This window comes from Erpetoichthys calabaricus, chromosome 8 (genome assembly GCF_900747795.2).
Source record: "Erpetoichthys calabaricus chromosome 8, fErpCal1.3, whole genome shotgun sequence".
In the NCBI taxonomy this organism is placed as follows: Eukaryota; Metazoa; Chordata; class Cladistia; order Polypteriformes; family Polypteridae; genus Erpetoichthys; species Erpetoichthys calabaricus.
Genome location: NC_041401.2, coordinates 197,374,847 through 197,393,104, shown reverse-complemented (window position 1 = coordinate 197,393,104; position 18,258 = coordinate 197,374,847). Strand labels below are relative to the sequence as shown.

General features: G+C 51.5%; 1 protein-coding gene across 2 annotated transcripts in view; it reads right to left on the bottom strand.

Moving 5' to 3' along the window:
• Window positions 1–18,258, bottom strand: part of cacnb4a (calcium channel, voltage-dependent, beta 4a subunit) — an 80,448-nt gene that overhangs the window by 43,785 nt on the left and 18,405 nt on the right. For both annotated transcript variants that reach the window (XM_028808085.2, XM_028808084.2), the window contains 3 exons: window positions 2,319–2,438; window positions 2,120–2,242; window positions 285–412 (listed from right to left, as the gene is read on the bottom strand). In XM_028808085.2, coding sequence (XP_028663918.2) covers window positions 285–412; window positions 2,120–2,242; window positions 2,319–2,438 — 371 coding nt within the window. The remainder of the gene's footprint in view (window positions 1–284; window positions 413–2,119; window positions 2,243–2,318; window positions 2,439–18,258) is intronic.

The following is an 18,258-nucleotide window of genomic DNA, read 5'->3' as shown; positions in this document are numbered from 1 at the left end:
GGGGTTTGTTTCCTGCCTTGTGCTCTGTGTTGGCTGGGATTGGCTCCAGCAGACCTCTGTGACTATGTGTTAGGATATAGCAGGTTGGATAATGGATAATAATAATAATTCTTTACTCTTCCATAGCGCTTTTCTCACTACTCAAAGCACTCTTCACGCATGGAGGAACCGGGAAGCAAAGGAATACTGTGCTGGGGAAGTCCAGGACACGCCGGGCAGATGTCCACACCAATCCCATACAGTCCCACTGATCACAGACCCCGCGTCGTCACCCCGTGTCTTACCCATGGAATCGTCCTCTTTTTTGTTCCTGCTGAATTCGGATGTTCTCAAGCTTCAGTGGGCTTGGGATGAAGCCGATCTCGCAGCCCTCCTTGACTAGCCGCCCAATCCACCAGTCATTGTTGTATTTCTGAATGAGAAAAGGCAGACAGAGTTGATCAGAAGTTGAACATCTGGTGCCCACTCCATACTGCCCACGTTAATGAACAGGACACACACAACTTTGGGATGTGGGAGTGAAAGCCCACAAGGACACAGAGAAGTAACACACCTGGAGGTCCTTGAATTAGGGTCTGGGAGCCATCAGGCAGCAGCTTGAACCACTGTGCCACCGTACCCGTGGTATGATGTGATGTAAGGGTGGCATGATGCACCACTGAATTGAATTGAGCAGGCTTGAGAGTGGGCATATTATATTAGGATAGCAGGGTGGCGCAGTAGTTAGTGTTGCTGTACTGCAGACCCAGCAGGCTGGCTTGGAGTGCTGTGCCCACCTGTAGTCTCTGTCCCCATGTTTGAGTGAGTTTTCCCCCACAACCTGACAGATGTGCTGGGTGAGTGATTTGGCAGCTCCAGTGCTGGGGGTGTGAGTGAGTGAGCGAGCGAACAAGTCCTGCGTCCCGTCCAGGGTTTGGGTCCAGCCTTATGCCCAGCGTGCCCAGGAAAGGTACCAGCCCATCATGACCAAGAACTGGAATAAGTCAGGCTATGTTCACAGGTCCAGCGTTTTGGGTCATCCCTTGGTTCTGCACCTCGAGAGAGGTGAACTGGCATTTCGGATTGGGCTGAGCATGTGAGTGTGTCCTCTGATGGGCCCCTGCCCAGGACTGACTACCGCCTTGAACCCAGTGCTGTTTGGAGAGGCTCCACCCCAACCACCTGGAACTGGATTGTGCCATGACATGAGATAACATTTCCCAGCCTTCCTAATCCAATGGGGGGTGGCAGGTGGTGGTGGGCAGAGCCTAACCTGGCAGCACTGGGTGCGAGGCAGGAATCAAGTGCATTATATTATATTATATTATATTATATTATATTATATTATATTATATTATATTATATTATATTATATTATATTATATTATATTATAAACAACAAGCAGGTGTAGTTAGGAATCTGCAGAAGCTTTGACAACAGGCTGACTTGAATAAAACTCACACAAGAATTGGCACCTGGCACACTAGTGTTGGCACCTGGCAGGTAACTTTTGCCATAGCTAAATGCAGGTCCACCAGTAAGTAAACTGTGACTACAAGATGGAGGAAACAAAGTTGGAAATGTGCTTTATGGGATTTGATGAGACTTTGAGTTGCTAAGGTGACAGAATGTTCATGTATGTAGTTGGGGGGACACATCAGGCGTGTAGAAATCCCACTCGCAGTCAGGGGGAGGCACCAGGCGTTGGCCCCACAGGCTTGTCCAGGCCTTGGCATCAGCTGCTAACCTGCACAGAGAGCTCTTGGCATTGGGTGCCCTTGTACGTCTTATTGTTGCCACGAGGTTTACCTCTTGCTGTGCCCCCAAGTGTTGTGTCATTAGAGGGGCACATGGTGACTGATTTGCTTTTACTGTCTGCCGGTATTAGAGAGGCCATGGCACTGCCCACGAGTGCTGCAGCTGCAGGTCTGGACGGGTGCCGAGGTGAGGCAGCTTCATGTTTTTATGCCTCCAGATGTTCCCTCATCTAATTCCAGATTTATTTCATTGATTGAAATCAAAGTCTTTTTCCTTTTCAATCAGTGCAGATGTGGCCGGTCCACCTTTCAATATGTCAGCGGGGTATCGAAATGTACAAGGTGGATATAAAGCCCACCTGGCAGAAGGCAGCCGTCGTACCTCTTTAATGTGTAGAAAGTCCTTGGCGTCAAAGGAAATGGCCGTGCCAGCTACCGGCACATCCTCGTCTAGGGCTCCGCAGTAGCTGACGTTGGTCTTCACTGCAAAGGCTACAGCTTTGGACTGTGGGATGGAAAAGACAAACGTTAGAAAACTCCAGAGTGGGATCACCACCCCCCACAACCCCAGCTCGACCCACCTTGGCCCGCTCGAGCTGCAGGGCGGCCTGTTGTTCTCTCTCCTGCCGGCCTCCCTCCCTGTCCTCCTCCAGGGAGACATCCGAGTCAGAAGGCCTGCTGGTGTAGGAATCTGCTGAACCCTGGGAGGAGAGAAAGGGGCAGTGAGCGTTAGTGGGCAGAGAGCCAGCCACGGGGGCATCGGCGGGCAGAGACCCAGCCTCGAGGGCATCTGTGGGCAGAGAGCCAGCTGCGGGGGCATCGTTGGGCAGAAACCCAGCCTTGAGGGCATCTGCGGGCAGAGACCCAGCCTTGGAGGCATCTGCGGGCAGAGACCAAGCCTCAGGGGCATCTGTGGGCACAGACCAAGCCTCGGGGGCATCGGTAGGCAGACAGCCATCCTCAAGCACTGATGCCACAGATCAGAACTGAGCATGGCAGAAGCGCCCAGGCTGGGACAGCAGGCAAATGAAAATGAGCAGAAGAAACCAACTGAAGATGTGACAGCAATCTGACTAAAAGGACAAATCCAAATGGTGACATCTCAAACTCCTTCCTGTCCTGTAAATGTCACACTGCCTGTGCTTGGGTGCCATGGCTCACCTGATGGCTCAACTTGGTGGCTCACCTGCTCTCAATTCATTGATGAAGATCGGCCCCCCATCCACACTCTGCTCTGTCACCATGGTCCAAGAATGTGAATATCAGAACAGGCCATTCAGGCCAACAGTGTCACCATTGCTATTCTCTTCAGTCCTCTGGAATAACATCACGTAGCGGTCTCAGGGTCCCCACAGTCCACCTCTCTACTTATTGCATGCGTCTGTCAAACATGTATGGGAAATCTGTCCCTAAACGAGTGTCCACCATCATCCCTGTGATGAAGACGGACTTTGGACCATTGACTGGTGTGTCTGCTTTTATACTGATAGCAGGCTTCTGCATCTGTGTTCTCATAGGTGACAAAGAAAACTGTCCTGTGACTTGTCACTCAGCTCTCCACATATCAGGTCAGAACTTCATGAGCAGCTACAGCAGCAAGACCAGAGACACGTTCGGCCCTGGCCAAGGACCACAGGTAGAAGAACATTGACTGGTAGAAGGTCACGCCTGGCCAGGACTGCTCCAGAGGCACCTGAACAGAGCAGGACACTGCACCACTCCAAGGCCAGCTCGCTGTTTGTCTCTTCCCTCCCATCGACATCCAGGGACCACACAGCACCAAAGACCCATCAGCTCAGAAATGCAGCGCAAGAATAAAAAAGCCACCTGATGTGACGGCAGATTGGATGCCCACACTTTGTGGCAAGAGCAGCTGCTCTCCGCCATGGCTGTATTGTCACATCACTTGCTCTGCTGCTGCTTTTGGCACATCGAGTGAATGGCCTTGTGACATCACTTGTCTGCTGCGCCATGAACTCCTTCGACTAAACCATCTGGGGTCTGGAGATCACTGAAGAGAGGAGCACAGCATTTTAACTGGGGAAGGGCGTCGGTCAAGCTGAGTCCCTCCAGATAGTGATGGCAGCCACATCTCCATGACAGAGGAAGAATCAAAGATCTGGAGACTACAGAGAAAGCCCTAAGGTGAGGACAGGGATGACAAAACAGTCCCCATGTTCTTGTTGAGCTCATTTTAAAGTGCCAGCTGGGATCACCTGGACAAATCATCTTCAGGAGAGGTCTCGTCAGATAAGTAGCCATTCTCATATAAAACTTGGAATAGCAACGGAAGAAGGAGGAGGCGACAAAATGTCAGGTCCCTTGTAATCTCAAGAAGCTTCAGTGGGTCCTCCCTGGCCGCTCCCCATGGTCCTGAATCAGCCCAGTTCTTCTCCTCTGGAGCTCCTCTGGTGCCTCTTTGTCTTTTTTGTAATACAAAGACCCAAACTGAACACAGCCCTCCAGGTGAGGCCTCACTAGAGTGTTACACAGTATAATGTGACTTGTACTCCACACATCAAGGCGCTATATGACTTCACATCCCATTCAAGCACTTCACTTTATTGAAGTTCAAAGGCCCGGCACCTTCAGTGTTTCCTCATTCGTCACTCTCCAGGGTGCCGACTCCTCTCATGGCGTCCTCTAGTGCGCTTCAGTTGCTCTCCATGGTCCTCAGTCAGCCTTGATGCTCTTCTCTGGACTTTCTCTGGTGCTGCTTTGTCTTTTTTTGTAATTATGGAGACCCAAACTGCACACAGGACTGCAGATGAAGCCTCTCAATTGCATCTTATAACATAAATGGTAGAAAGAAATCCAAAATGAAGACAGAAGAACACTGGAAACAAATCATGGAGAGAATGACAGAGAGGCCCTGAGGTGGGGAAGTGGAGAAGACCACCCTAAAGGCAATGAAGACCTCAGAGCTCAGTGCAGTCCATCATACAGAAGTGGGAGGCACAGGCACACTGCTGAGGTCAGGTGCCCCTTAAAGAATGGCACTGGTCAGAGGAGCAGCTGTGACCCCACCGGTCACTCAAGTCACCAGTCTCCAAGGGGCCATTGTGCAAGAGGGACAAGGAAGGTCTTCCCTGTTAAGAATTTGAAAAATGTCCCTTGGAAGATCCTCCAAAGATGAGGCAGAATGTTAGAACTTGGAAGTCTCCAACATGTCACGTGAGATAAGTCATAAAGCGGGCCAGGGACGTCACTGACCCACCCAGATAGGGCTCACCCCAAGTCAGCCAGTCCCCCAACTGCTACCAGCAGGCTCCGGCCTAAGCAGGCCTAAAACGTTCAAAGTACAAAGAAACTTCCAGAAATGTAACAAAACGCCCTGCGAGGGAGAGGGTGACGGGAAACCTCTGGCAAGGATGAATCTTTATAAAATGGAAAATTTGTTTAGCACATAGAGAAATTTAAGAAAATGCTCAACAGGGAGAATGGCAATCCAAAGCAAACGAGTCCCAAGATGTGAAACTGAAGGCCAAAATCCAGAAAAGACAGCAAATAAATCACAAACACCAGAAACCCCCCAAGACAGCAACAAACACCCCGCAAACTCAATGACCCGCTGCCAAGCTGCACTCCCGATGGGAATATAATGGTGGGGAGGGGCCAGTAGCAGTGATGTCAGGCTGGCCCCACCCCCTCAGGCTCCACCCACAAATTAACACCACTTTAAAAAGACAAGGATCAGGCGTCGCTCCTACACAATCAGAGCCAGTCCGCAATCCGGAAAGTGCAGAAGGACGGAATCCAACAAAGAGCGAGGAAAAAAGGAAGAAATGCGTGCCAACACCTCAGCTGCCATCTTAAATAGAACTGGAGGCGGGGCCTACGGGAGGGGGTGGAGCCACAGGGGCAGTGCTGGCCATTACGACTCCCTTCACTGATTCGACTCTTCTGAACTGGGAGTCGATCCATTTGGATTTTGTAATCACCTTTTAGTCAGGTGGTCCCCTTCGACATGCCAGCTGGGGTGCATAATCAAGCGTGTGCACACTGAGACGGTCCATGGACTCTGGTTGTAGTAATTACCCACCAAACCAGGGCTTGGCACTGTGTCCTAATGCCTACTGTCTTCCTCCTTCTGCAGAATGGGAGATTGACAGCCGTCCCACCACTGACATCATTTCCATTGTCCACCCTACTAGACCCGCCTCTTCCTGCCTGGACGTTCGGCCATTTTGAGTTCAGTTCAAATCTCAGTTTCCTTCCAACAGGATGTGATCTGATTCTTGTTGCGTGTTTTTCTTTGGTTTCTTATTTCACTTATACAGGGACCCCTTTGGGGGCGTGGGGGGCACCAGCCCCTACACTGTCACGTTGTTTTGTCTGAGCTTTACGGAATGTAAGCCATACATTAAACCGAAGTGGAAATCAGTGGAAAAGGAGTCAGGTTTACAGTTTGTTTGACTTAGGCCCTCGACTGATCACAATGCTCTGCAGCCCACCCAAGGATCACGAGTTTGGTTTGGTTTGAGAAGCAAATGAGCGACAATCACATGACCTGTCTGATGGTCATGACGCAGTTTCCAACTTGAAAATCGTTCAGTTGTCTGCCATTGTGAAAACCCAAGAAGAGCCTCAGCTCATAACTCAGGCCTAAAGTCCTCCTAGCAGGCCTGGGCCTAAAACCAAAAGGCAGGCCTGCCCTGTAAAACTCAAAAAGTAGGCCTCAGACCTCCAGTGAAGCTCAGCGACAAGCAGAGCCTCACCCAAACTCAAGAAGCAGGCTGGCGGCCTGACAGGCCTCAACAGGAGCTCGTGCTTCTCATAACAGCCCATAATAATACTCATAATGTAAAGTTCAAAGAAGTTCAAAAATATAAACCCAAGAAAATAAAGCCAAACATGAGAGGGTCCCATCAAACTCACAAAAGACACAGCGCCTTACACTGCCACCTCCTCACAGCTTTAGAGACTCGGGTTCAACTTTTGGCCCAGTTGCTGTCGGTGTGGAGACTGTGTGTCCTCCCAGTGTCACTGTCTCTGCGCACACTGGCACATCTAATGCACAGGCTGGCACAACTGCTTCACAGCTCCAGGAGGCTGGGCTCAGCAGATGGCTTGGCCTGGTCCTTCTGGCTATGTCCTCAACCCTCAGCCTGGTCATTGTCCCCATACCCATCCCCCTTGGCCTGGTCATTGTCCCTGTGTCCACTCGAGCCTTTCTCTGCTTTTCTTCTGTGCCTTCAATGACTCGACTCCCTGGCATGTCTTTTCTGCTTTTGTTCCCACCAAGATAAGCGCCTTGTGCCCTTTGCCCAAATCAGGCCGGGCCTGTCACTGTAGCCCTGTGCTGTGTCATCTGTCACATCGGTGGGCTCACTCGGCCCCCCCCAGCACCACTCAGTACCTCGAGAGCTGATAAGCAGGCTGCGGTGACATCAGCTGGCAGTGATTCACCATCCAAATCGCGTTCAGCTCATTGACCGTAACGGAAAGCCAAAGATATAAATGGAGACGAGTGCCACAGCCGCCAGCCCTTCAGGGGGCACACACCAACATGCCACGCGCTTTACGGGAGTCACCTCCTGCTGGCCGCTTTTTACATTCCGCATTGGCACTTTAACCAGGCAACCATTCCCAGGCTGGCAGGGAGGCTTAGGGGTGTAAATTGGCAGATTCAAATCTGAAGAATGATGTCAAGCAAGTCACCTGGTGCTCTGCGCTGGACTTAGTTATAATAGGGGACTGGCAGGCCAGAGGCTTAGAGGGGGGAGAGGGCACCGCGTGAGGAGCAGGGTGGCACTGTGCCAGTGCTCTGGTGCATGCACCATTTCAGTGTCACTCATTGAGTCGAGTCAGGTTAAGTGGCAGCTGACTTTGAATTTTTCTTTTAGTTCTACTTTATGTCTGCTCCCTGTGCTCATCCCTCCCCACACTTGCTTATTGTGTGTTACCCTGTGAGATGCCAGTGTGCAGATATTCTATGCTTTTTTCGGTTTCTTGCCACATCACATAGATTTACATCTTAGGTCATTTTCCAGTGCGCGTAACCCAGTGTGCCCAGTGCTGACTTGGCCTTGCACCCAGTGTGGGCAATGGAGAAAGTGGGCACAGAAATAGGATAAATGGAATCATAAATCTCCTGGACACTGATGGGTGCAATGATGGCTGAAAACAGGTGAGCACTGGTGCCCGCTGACTCTTGGCAGCCTTGGCCCCCCGCTTCACATTTCTGGCGTTAAAGTGTGTGCCACCAAGTGAAGTGGGCATTTAAATGAAATCTTGAATATCCTTAAACCGAGCGGGTCTTAGGCCAACATGCTTGACTGGACTGTCCGTGATGTGTCTGGACATCAGAGTGACGGTGACCAGGTGGGCACAGAATGTCACATCTCGACGGCCTCACTTGTTCTTTCCTTCACTGTGAAGGTACTGCCAGCTGCCCGCTGGTGGACACCCGCCTGCACTGTTAGGTCTACAGCTACACAATCAACACATCTGGTGCACCTGAGGGCCACAAAAACAGAGCGGGCATCTTTATAGGTACCTGGAGCTGAGTGCCAAGTGGACAGTGCCTTAGCTGTCATGGAGACCAAATGACGTAAGTGTGGTCAGAGCAGCAGGGCAAGAGAAGTCAACTGTCATAGGGGGCAAAGTGCCAGGGTGTCAGACTCACCCGGTGAACACAAGTAGGTGGAAAAAGACACATTGGGTGGAAAAGAGCGGTGGTCTGAATGGTGGTGAGCAGGGGGCATGGCTGTGGTATGCCCCTGGCAACCTGACAGAGAAATGCCAGTCTCACCCTCTGTTCTTTCAGTCTTGGATTTATCTTCTTCCCATTCGAGTCTTAAAACTGACTCCACACTCTGCCAAGGTGGGCACTGCCCTGCCATCATTTTAACAACAGTTCAAGATGACAGCAATGGTGATCAAGGAGTCGGCTGAAAATTGAATTGATGCCATGCCCTCCATTTAGCCTCACACAGCGCCAGCCTGGTGAGCACATGTCAAGTCTAATAAGAGGCACAGCCTATGCCGTGTTAGCGTGACGGGCTCCTAGTGCACAGCTGTACAAAGCCATTACCCTCAAAGGCGGGCATCTCGGAGAACTGGGCACAAAGTGGGCTGCCAGCCATGAATGAATGTCAAAGTGAGTGGAGCCGTTAAAGAAGCATGTCACCCAGAGTCACTTGGGCAGCCATAATGGTGTCAAAAAGCTACTGTAACTGGCAATGAGCCCACTGAGCCCACAATTGCCCATTCAAGAAACCCCCCAATCTCACAGGTAGACAATGAACCGACCAGCAGCGCCATTATGGTGCCCGATTTGAAATGCGCGATTACAGTGAAGCCTCGGCGTGTGCTCCATGACCAGAATTCCCAGAGAATTTGCTCCTGTCAGTTGGCGTTCAGTTCATCCTCATGGCGCTCTGGAGCTCACGTCACAGCCGTTCAATAGAGTGTCTGGTGTTCAACATGAAAGGCACTATATACATAAAGGAAAGTCCCACCGGAAGATGAGATAGAGATCTGGTGCTGGGGCTGTTGGGGTCGGCTCCACCACTCCACAACAAGGGGACCCTGAAAAATGGACAGATGACAAGCGAGGAGTGCCAAGTCGCTCAAACCACCCAGAAATGCCCACCCATTTAGTGAGCCCACTTAATCCAAATGTAGAGCCCACCCACCCACATATGTGTTTGGAGACGTGCGGGAAACATCAGGGGAGCCCACAGAGCCCACAGCTTGCATAACAATCAGCAGGAATTTGAACCGGGGAGGCATCAGGGCGGACCACCGAGAAGTTCAATCCATTTATTTTCTAAACTTCTTCTGAAGTTGAGGGCCCTTGGGGGTCAAGGGGCAGGACTGGGCACAAAGTTAGGCATAGGATCCCAATACCTTTCATCTCCCAGCATGCTTTGGGGCCCACCTAACATTCTGGACAGGGATTGGTGCCAGCAAGTAGCATGGCACCCCACGACTTGAAATGGAGCTTCAGTGGCACCTGTGGTCAGTAAAGCACATGCTGGACCAGCGTTATCATCCAGCCATTTACCAAACCGGATTAACCAGTGGGTGGGGGGGGGGGGGGTCTCTGTGATGCAATGCCAGCCCTTTGCAGGGCACTCATATGTGCACATTCATGCCGAGCCACATTAGGGTCACCGTAACCTTGGAGAGCACCTAAGAAAAGCCCACCGAGGTGTGGGGAGGACATGACTGTGGCCAGGCTGGGACTTGGACCCCGGTCTGCAGAGGTAACTGCTGTGCCACCCCAGATCCAAATGCAGGCCATTTCCTGAAGGACGTCAAGAACTGCACAAAGTGAGGGCAGCCGAGTCGAGACGGGTAAGCCCTGTGGACGTGAACACCCAGAGGAGACCACTGGCCTGAGGGGTTCAAATGTCCACAATACTTTGGGCAAGTCCCACCTTCATCCTCGTTTGTCCTCCGTGTTGGCAATGTGTGCCCTTCTGTCCATAAGGCAGCTGAGAGGGCACCATCTGGCCAGTCTAAGGGGGGTTCCTCTATTTTGGCACACTTTTATGGTTTTAAATAGTCTGACAGCCATCTGCGCTGGTGACATGCTGGTGACAGGCACTGATTTGTCCTCTGCCGGCTCCTTTTCTATTTTTAAGAGTCATGCCAGCCCCTTGAGCGCCTCCTATGAATTATTAATTCAACGTCGCGCCTTCTGTCACCTCATTCTCAGTAACGTCAGGCTGAGGGTCTGCAGCACAACGGCCGCCAGTCATTTCCAGCCAGTGTCCACAGCCAGGCAGAGATGCCACATGAAGTGCTGCCCGTCACACTTCTTCATGAATCAGTGTCTGAGGAGGGGTCTCATCTCTCACACTGGGCACCATTTCAAATCAATCAATACTATGAGTGGGGTCTGCTAGGGGGCATCACTGCCCATACGTAGCTTTCTAAATGTGCCCAGGGCATTTAATGTGAGCCCAATGGCTGGCAGAGCCCCCCTGCCATACAAGACCACCAGGGCTCCCAAATCGGGTGTGGGAGGAAACCCCCTGGAGGACAAAGAGTGCAAGAGACCCCCCCCCCATGGAGAGTGGAATAGTCCCCAGAGAGTCATTTTCTAGGGTGGGTGAAGTGACACCACAGGGGGCACTGGCCCCCCAGCCTTTTCAAAACTTGTGCTCCAAGTGGCAGACAAGCGCCGATGCCCACCAGGTTTCCCATCTTCTAAGCAGGATGATCCCTGAGGAATTGCCTGGGAAGCACCAGCTGATCAGATGTCATGTGGCAGCAGCGCAGTCTTCTGTCAGCTGGTGCTCAGCTGTGCGTCACATGGATTGGGGGGAGGGGGTCTGGGGGTCTCCTGTGGAGTATCTGAAGATAAGAAAGCAGGTGCGGCCCACTGGGGCAAACCACGGGGCAGGGATGCCTCATCCTCCACTAATTCACTTAAGAAAGGGGCACGGTGGCACAGTGTTTAGGGCTGCCATCTCATTCACGTCACGGCAGGTTGTGGCTTTGTGACCCCAGGGTGTGCACCTGAGGGTACCTGGCGACTCTAAACTGGTGTGGGTGAGTGCAAGTTTGCCCTGATCTGGACTGGCACCTGTGCCATGCATGTGTGATGCTGCCAGGATAAGTGGCATTGCCAAGGCTGGCAGGGATAGATTGCTGCCCGCTTCACGTTCATAAAAACCCTGATGGTGTTTTGCCTTCACTGCGGCTCCTCTGCTTTGTTTTCTGTTGTTTTGTTTTTTCTCGTTTCTCATGAAGTGATTTTCTGTCGCCGTCACTTTAGGGTCTCATCTGTCCTGCGCTTTGCAGACTGAGCCCTAGGGGGCGCCAACTGCTGGCTGTGCATACGTGGCTGCCGATGAGGGCTTTCTTATTGATAGCTTCTTGTTTGATGTTTCACTTCAGCGCCTCATCAGTGATCTTATTTGGGGTAATTGGGTGTTTGGGGTCTTTCGAACATCAGTCACCCTCACCCAGGTGACCCAGCAGGAGTGGCCATTGGCCTGCACCTTACTAGCAATCTATGGATCTGCTCTCCTTGTCCAAAGCCAACCTGATGCTTTCTCTGCTCTCTCCACGATGGTGCTGACAGCTCTTAACGTGTGGCAAAGACCACCACGGCCCACACTTCGCTGTCCAGCTTTTACAGTGACAGTTGTGACGGGGTCTTCATACTTTGCCCTCCTCCTCTTCCAAAGTACTGTGAGTCGGCCACAACCAGAGCCCCTTGTCAGGTCCAAGGGATGGCTCTTAGATTTGTGCTAGTCCTGGGTGCCACCCCAGTGCTCCCTGTATGCCCATCTGGTGCCCACTGACAGCAGTGCAGATGGCACCTGGTCATGCCACCTCTAGTGACCTTCAGCTAAAGCTCTAAATGTTCTCCTTTGGGCTGATGGGGCAGTTGGGTTTCTCCACCTGGCACTGGCAGTGCAGAATGGGAGAACTTCAGAAGCTGCCTGGACCAGGGACATCACATGGCGGGGCTCCTGCTGCCCCAGGTCACTGCATGTGGCCTTTTCCCATCCCGTCCGGGGCCCCTGCTCTTTTAACGCGACGGCTCTTCTAACCTTCTCACCGGGATCAGAACCACCCACTCTGGAGACCCCGAGCTACCCAGGATAGCCCTTCCCCTGCCACCAGCTGCCACCAGCATTCCATGGCGATATCCTGAGCCCACCTGTCGTGACCACCACCTGTGGCCCGGAGACCTTTGAGTCACTGGAGTCCTGGTACAATGCACCCCCCCAAACCAATTTTCTTCCTCAATGGACTTCAAGGGGGGTCTTAACTTGTTTGTTGTTCCCATCAAATGCTGTGCTGGTGAGACTTGCGGCCCCACGGGAGTTCAGAGGCCGATTTGGGGGTCCAACTGCACCCCGGCCTGGAATAAGGGGAGCCCCCAATGCCCTGGCCCACAAGTGGTGATGCCCTTCATTCAGTTTAATAAATGAAAAAATAAAACCACAAGAAAGCAAAATCCACAAAATTCAGCAAAGTCTGGGACACCAACAGCAAGACGTCAGACCCCCAAAAAATGAACGAAGACGACAAAGCAGCAAAGAGAGAAACACAACCGGGTGACGCATACGGGGGGCCACGCGCTGAGGACCTAAACACACACAGGGGATCGAGAGGGTCTTCAGCCCCCTTCACACTCTGCACACTTCACTGTGGGGTAGTTGGATTTTATTTGAAATGGAGAGCTGCCATTTGTACCCACCAGTCTACGCTCAATAACCCATCATGACGACGGTCACTCAACTTACCACCCTGCGTTGGCCACTAAAGTCCACTTCACTCGGCCAGCAGAGGGCATGAGGGACGGCCGCACACTGAAGACTTCAGATCACGTCAGCAGACTCACGGTGGACCGACACAACTTGACACCCGCGGCTGCTCTGACTGTCAAACGGTACCCTTAGCTCCGCCCCAGCCCCGCCCCCATTTATGATTGAGGTGACCAGAGGAAGTCAGGAGGACAAAATGTTAATAATGATAAAGAGCTGACGTGCGAGGACATCCCATGATGCCTCAGTGTCAGTCCACGGGTGTCGTCTCCCTTTGCTCATCCCTCCCTCATTTCGTGCGTCTTTTTCACTGTACTTGGGACGTGTGACAGTCTCCCTGAGCTCAAACTTCTGCATGCCCCCAAGGTGCCATTCTGGGCCAGGAGGACGCCCCCTTTGGGTGAGGGTGTCTGCTAAATAAAGAACAGGGGGCAGACTGAAGGGTCCACTGCTCTTACATTCCCAGCCCCTCCCACCAGATGACATCATTAGATGGGCGGGGTCAAAGGTACATGAGAGGTGTGGCCAATGAGACACATAGCTGTCACCCTGATGCTCGTCGTTTTCAGTAATGGAGCTCATGGACGTCCTGCACAGTCCGCAGCCGAGTGCCGCAGAGCTGCCCGGCTGTGCCATCCGTATTCCAAAGTGACAGGCACACCCTACATGCGCCATTACTTTCGGTTCAGAGGGTCTTGGCGCTCTCCCTGAGGGCAAGTGTGCTGCCTTTCAGTCCCGCTCTGCCTGTCCTCATCTCGTCACGACTGTCACAATGGAGATCGACGGTGGGAACTCAGGCATCTCCAGCAGACGCACATGAGGCGGAAAATTTAAACAGAAGCCAAAGAACGTCCCTTTATCTTAATATAGCGCCTTTCACCACACATCATCACGCCTTCATGTTTGATTTCGCTTTGTGCTTAACTGGCTGTAGGTCATTCCACGGGTTCAAATCTCACGTCCAGCTGATGTCCGACTGGACATCCTCCCCGTGTCCTCATGGGTTTATCTCACTTGGGGATGACTGGCACCCCATCCAGGGCTGAGTCCTGTCTTGTGCCCAATGGTACTGGGTTAATCAGTGACCAGTATGACCAGAACTGGACAAGGGGGTCACCCAAGGTAAAAAAAAAACAAAATGACATCTGGGGGCTGCGTCCTGTCAAAGGGAAGAGCAAAGGCGAAGAAGCAGTGGGCATTTGTCACCTGATAAATGTACACTACGTGTGGCACCAGCAGAAGCTGTCAGAATGTATTTTATATAGCGCCTTTCAGACCTCCCCAAAAGCCACCTATGATAATGAGGCAGAGCAGGTGACATAGCAAGATGCAGTGTCCCTTATCAGTATGTCACCGATGGCTATGACCCGGCTGAAGCTCATCTGTCCACACCTCAGTCTGACAAACATGGCACCTGTGCTCTGGATACCACCAAGGGCACCAAAGGGAATGAGAAAAGCGTTTGAACAGAAGGTCATTGTGAAGTGACGCCAAAGGGCTGATCTGTCACCTCCTCTGGATGCCTGGTCCCACAGTGACACACGACCTTTTAACTGTTTCCTTGTTTTCTGCCTTCATTATGTTAATAAACAGAAGCCACAGCTGTGCCATCCTCCATTTTAAAAATGTTAATCAGGATGCCCATCCTGGGGACATTAGGAACAAAGAAAGAACCCATCCTGGAGGGGGCGCCGCTGCACTGACACGCATGGCCAGTTTAGTCAGAGGTCAGCCATCCTGCATGTCCTTGGCATGTGAAAGGAGTACAAGCCTAGCTGGGCACAGACAGAACGTCTGACCTAGAGCATGGGATGCCAGACCACCAGAGGGCACACGCAGGTGCAGGAATGTGGCAGGAAAACCAAAGCACCTGGGATTTGAACCCGGACTCCTGGAGCTGAGAGGCAGCGGTGCCCAATCCCCATGTCACCTTATAGCTGTCACTGCGTTATGTTTACGCTCATCGGGTGACTGGTGACATTTTTCCATCACACGTATGCCAGTTTCCACGCGTCTCCCTCGGCGAAGTGAGGCTCACACATCGGTGGTAATTAAAGCAGGAAGAGTCCTCCACCTCTAGGGGGCATGCGTGACTTTCTATAGTGCCTTGGCCACCCCAGGTGTGTGGACTATGAAGTGACCTGCTGTGGTGAATGTGACCTGGGGGATCTTCGAGACCCACAGTGCCTTGTGTAGGTGTGGTGGGCCCACACTCCATGTCTTTGGGGTTCAGTGGCCATGTGATTTTTATATAGTGCCTTTCCATAGTGTGGGCTTTGTGTTAAATGGTCACTGCGGCCCCTCGCTCAGGGAGTCAGGACTGTGGCTGAGTTGAGGGGCTTTGTGCTTTTAGGTGGCGCCTTGGGGCTCGAGGTACAATATCTCTGCCACTAGGGGGTCCCCTTGAACCCACTGAGCTATCATGAAGCTCCTTGAGGCCTTGGGCATTGCCAACACCCCTGTGTGGGTCACTTACTCGCTGGCGCGCTGTATGGCTGATGTCAGGGTGCTGATGCCACAACTGAGCTGAATGAGCTGCCAATCGGCCGACATCCCTTTAGGCCTCCTTTATTAATACGAAATTTACAGCAGATTAGATTACCGGAATGTGATTAGGCGAGTCTGGGATTGGATTAGATTTATAACTTTGGTATCGATCTCGACGCGAGAGTCTGCACGGCCATCAGCGGTCAGTCCCCTCGTCCTGCCGCCTGCTCACGGCTCGGACCCCCAGAACAAACGGCCCTTTGCTGAACGTCGCCAATTCTTTCAGCCTGATTCGCCGTCCCCTCGCTGCTGGCCGAGCCGTCACCACACACCCTCCTCGCTCTCGCCGCACGCTTCTCCTAATGAGGCGCGTGATGAAGGAAGCCAGCTGCCTGGTCTGGGCTCACTCGCAGGCCGGGGGGATTATTTCATGTCACTCCGATAATCCCGCAGCGGGGTCTCCTGTTTTCTTGTGAAGATCCTGCCGCTTACGCCAAGGTGGCAGCTGCTGACAGAGTGTTTACCGCCTCTTCCAACAGGAGCCCACTCCGATGCTCAGTCAGCTTCTATTTTTGTTTCTCAAGTGACGGCTCCGCCATCGGCCCGCAGTAGCCGCGTTTGTGTCAGCCGCGGGGTGTCAGACGTCCGATGTCACTCAGCTTGGCCTTATGGGGGAGCACTGACAGTGACACAGGGGCACAATGGAAAAGAGGGTCTCAAAATGGGGGCAGCGATCCCTACGGACTCCACGCAGTGCAGGAGATAATTAGGGAAAACGATCAGACATTTAAGGGGGAGACAAAACAGCGGAAGGGCAAAGCAGGAGCCCACCGCACCACTGGGCCAGGCTAAATGTCAGTGGCCTGGTAACTCTGCCACATGGCACGGCCCGTTTCTGCTTTGCCAGCCTCATTTATCACTGTAACAACAGCTGAGGGACAGAAAGGCTGACGAGCAGCCGCTGGGCATTGAAAGCCCACCAAGAAGAAAAGACTCAAACTTGGCTGGCGTGTCACCTGCACACAACAGTGTCACGTATGAATGTCACACTCAACACCAGCAGTGCACACTTAGAGACATCTCGGAGAAAGCTGAGTGGTAACGTCCTGTTAATGCGCATCTGACACCGGAAAGGAGCAGGAAAAGTAAAAATGTCAACTGGCAGGTGGCAGTGCACATACAGGGGGCTTGCTGTCGGACCCTCTGACTGGCTACTTGTTATATAGTGCCTTTCAAGTCACTATCATTCTGTCCGTCTTGTATGGCTAATGCAGTACTGACTATAGGAGAGAATCACTGACCTGCTGTACTCCTCGGATATATAGTGCCTTTCCTATCTAGTTATTACATATCTGTTATAGAGTGCCTTTCCTATCTAGTTATTACATATCTGTTATAGAGTGCCTTTCCTATCTAGTTATTACATATCTGTTATAGAGTGCCTTTCCTATCTAGTTATTACATATCTGTTATAGAGTGCCTTTCCTATCTAGTTATTACATATCTGTTATAGAGTGGCTTTCCTATCTAGTTATTACATATCTGTTATAGAGTGCCTTTCCTATCTAGTTATTACATATCTGTTATAGAGTGGCTTTCCTATCTAGTTATTACATATCTGTTATAGAGTGCCTTTCCTATCTAGTTATTACATATCTGTTATAGAGTGCCTTTCCTATCTAGTTATTACATATCTGTTATAAAGTGGCTTTCCTATCTAGTTATTACATATCTGTTATAGAGTGCCTTTCCTATCTAGTTATTACATATCTGTAATAGAGTGCCTTTCCTATCTAGTTATTACATATCTGTTATAGAGTGCCTTTCCTATCTAGTTATTACATATCTGTTATAGAGTGGCTTTCCAATCTAGTTATTACATATCTGTTATAGAGTGCCTTTCCTATTTAGTTATTACATATCTGTTATAGAATGCCTTTCCTATCTACTATATAGTGCCTTCCATTTCTATCTATAACACTAAAGGCCATGAGGACCGGTCAGTATTTCCGAAAGCATCTCTGGCCACCTCCCTGCTGTAATTGGAGAGCAAAGGTGGTCCTCACCATGCTATGTGGCATAAATGCCCCCTGAACAGCATGCCCTCTGCTGGCCACAGGCATCACTGCAGTCTGCTGTGTCCATAGGGGCCTCCTGACTCTCTACAGATGGCACACTGCCCCCTGTTGGTTCTCATAGTGCAGGCATGTGACACTCACGGTGGCCACACAACCCCTCTGGCCATCTTCACTAACAAACAGCCCACCTCTGAACTGCTGGGGTCATCCACATGGTGTCATGTGTCACCACTGGGCCACCACTGCTTAGTCAAAGTCCAGGTGATCGAGTAAAGTCTGGTAAATGCAGGGAGGGTCCTGACTCATTCAGAGTCATGTTGACCAGAAGGGGAAAAAAGACCACCCAACAGTGGAGCAGAGTAGAAGACCAAAGCAAATCCAAGCCAAGAGATCAGAAAGACAAGCAAATGAAACTGAAAGGCGAGGACGTGGACCTTTGATGGAGCAAGATCTCCATTCCTGAAATCTCTGCGTTCATCCAAAGTCCTGGCTGGGGGACAATCAGCGTCATGATGTCACAGGTAATGTGCCTCTTATAAACAACCCAGCATTGTGAGAAAAGAGTGAATGATAATCTAAAAGGTGAACCACAGCCGTAATGTTATAAATCTCAAAATAACGTGTAAAGATCGGAACACGGGGTCGGCTCATGCCGTTTATCGATTGCCATCAACGACCGTGTAATCGATAAAGTGGGCCCACAACAGGGATGATGGACA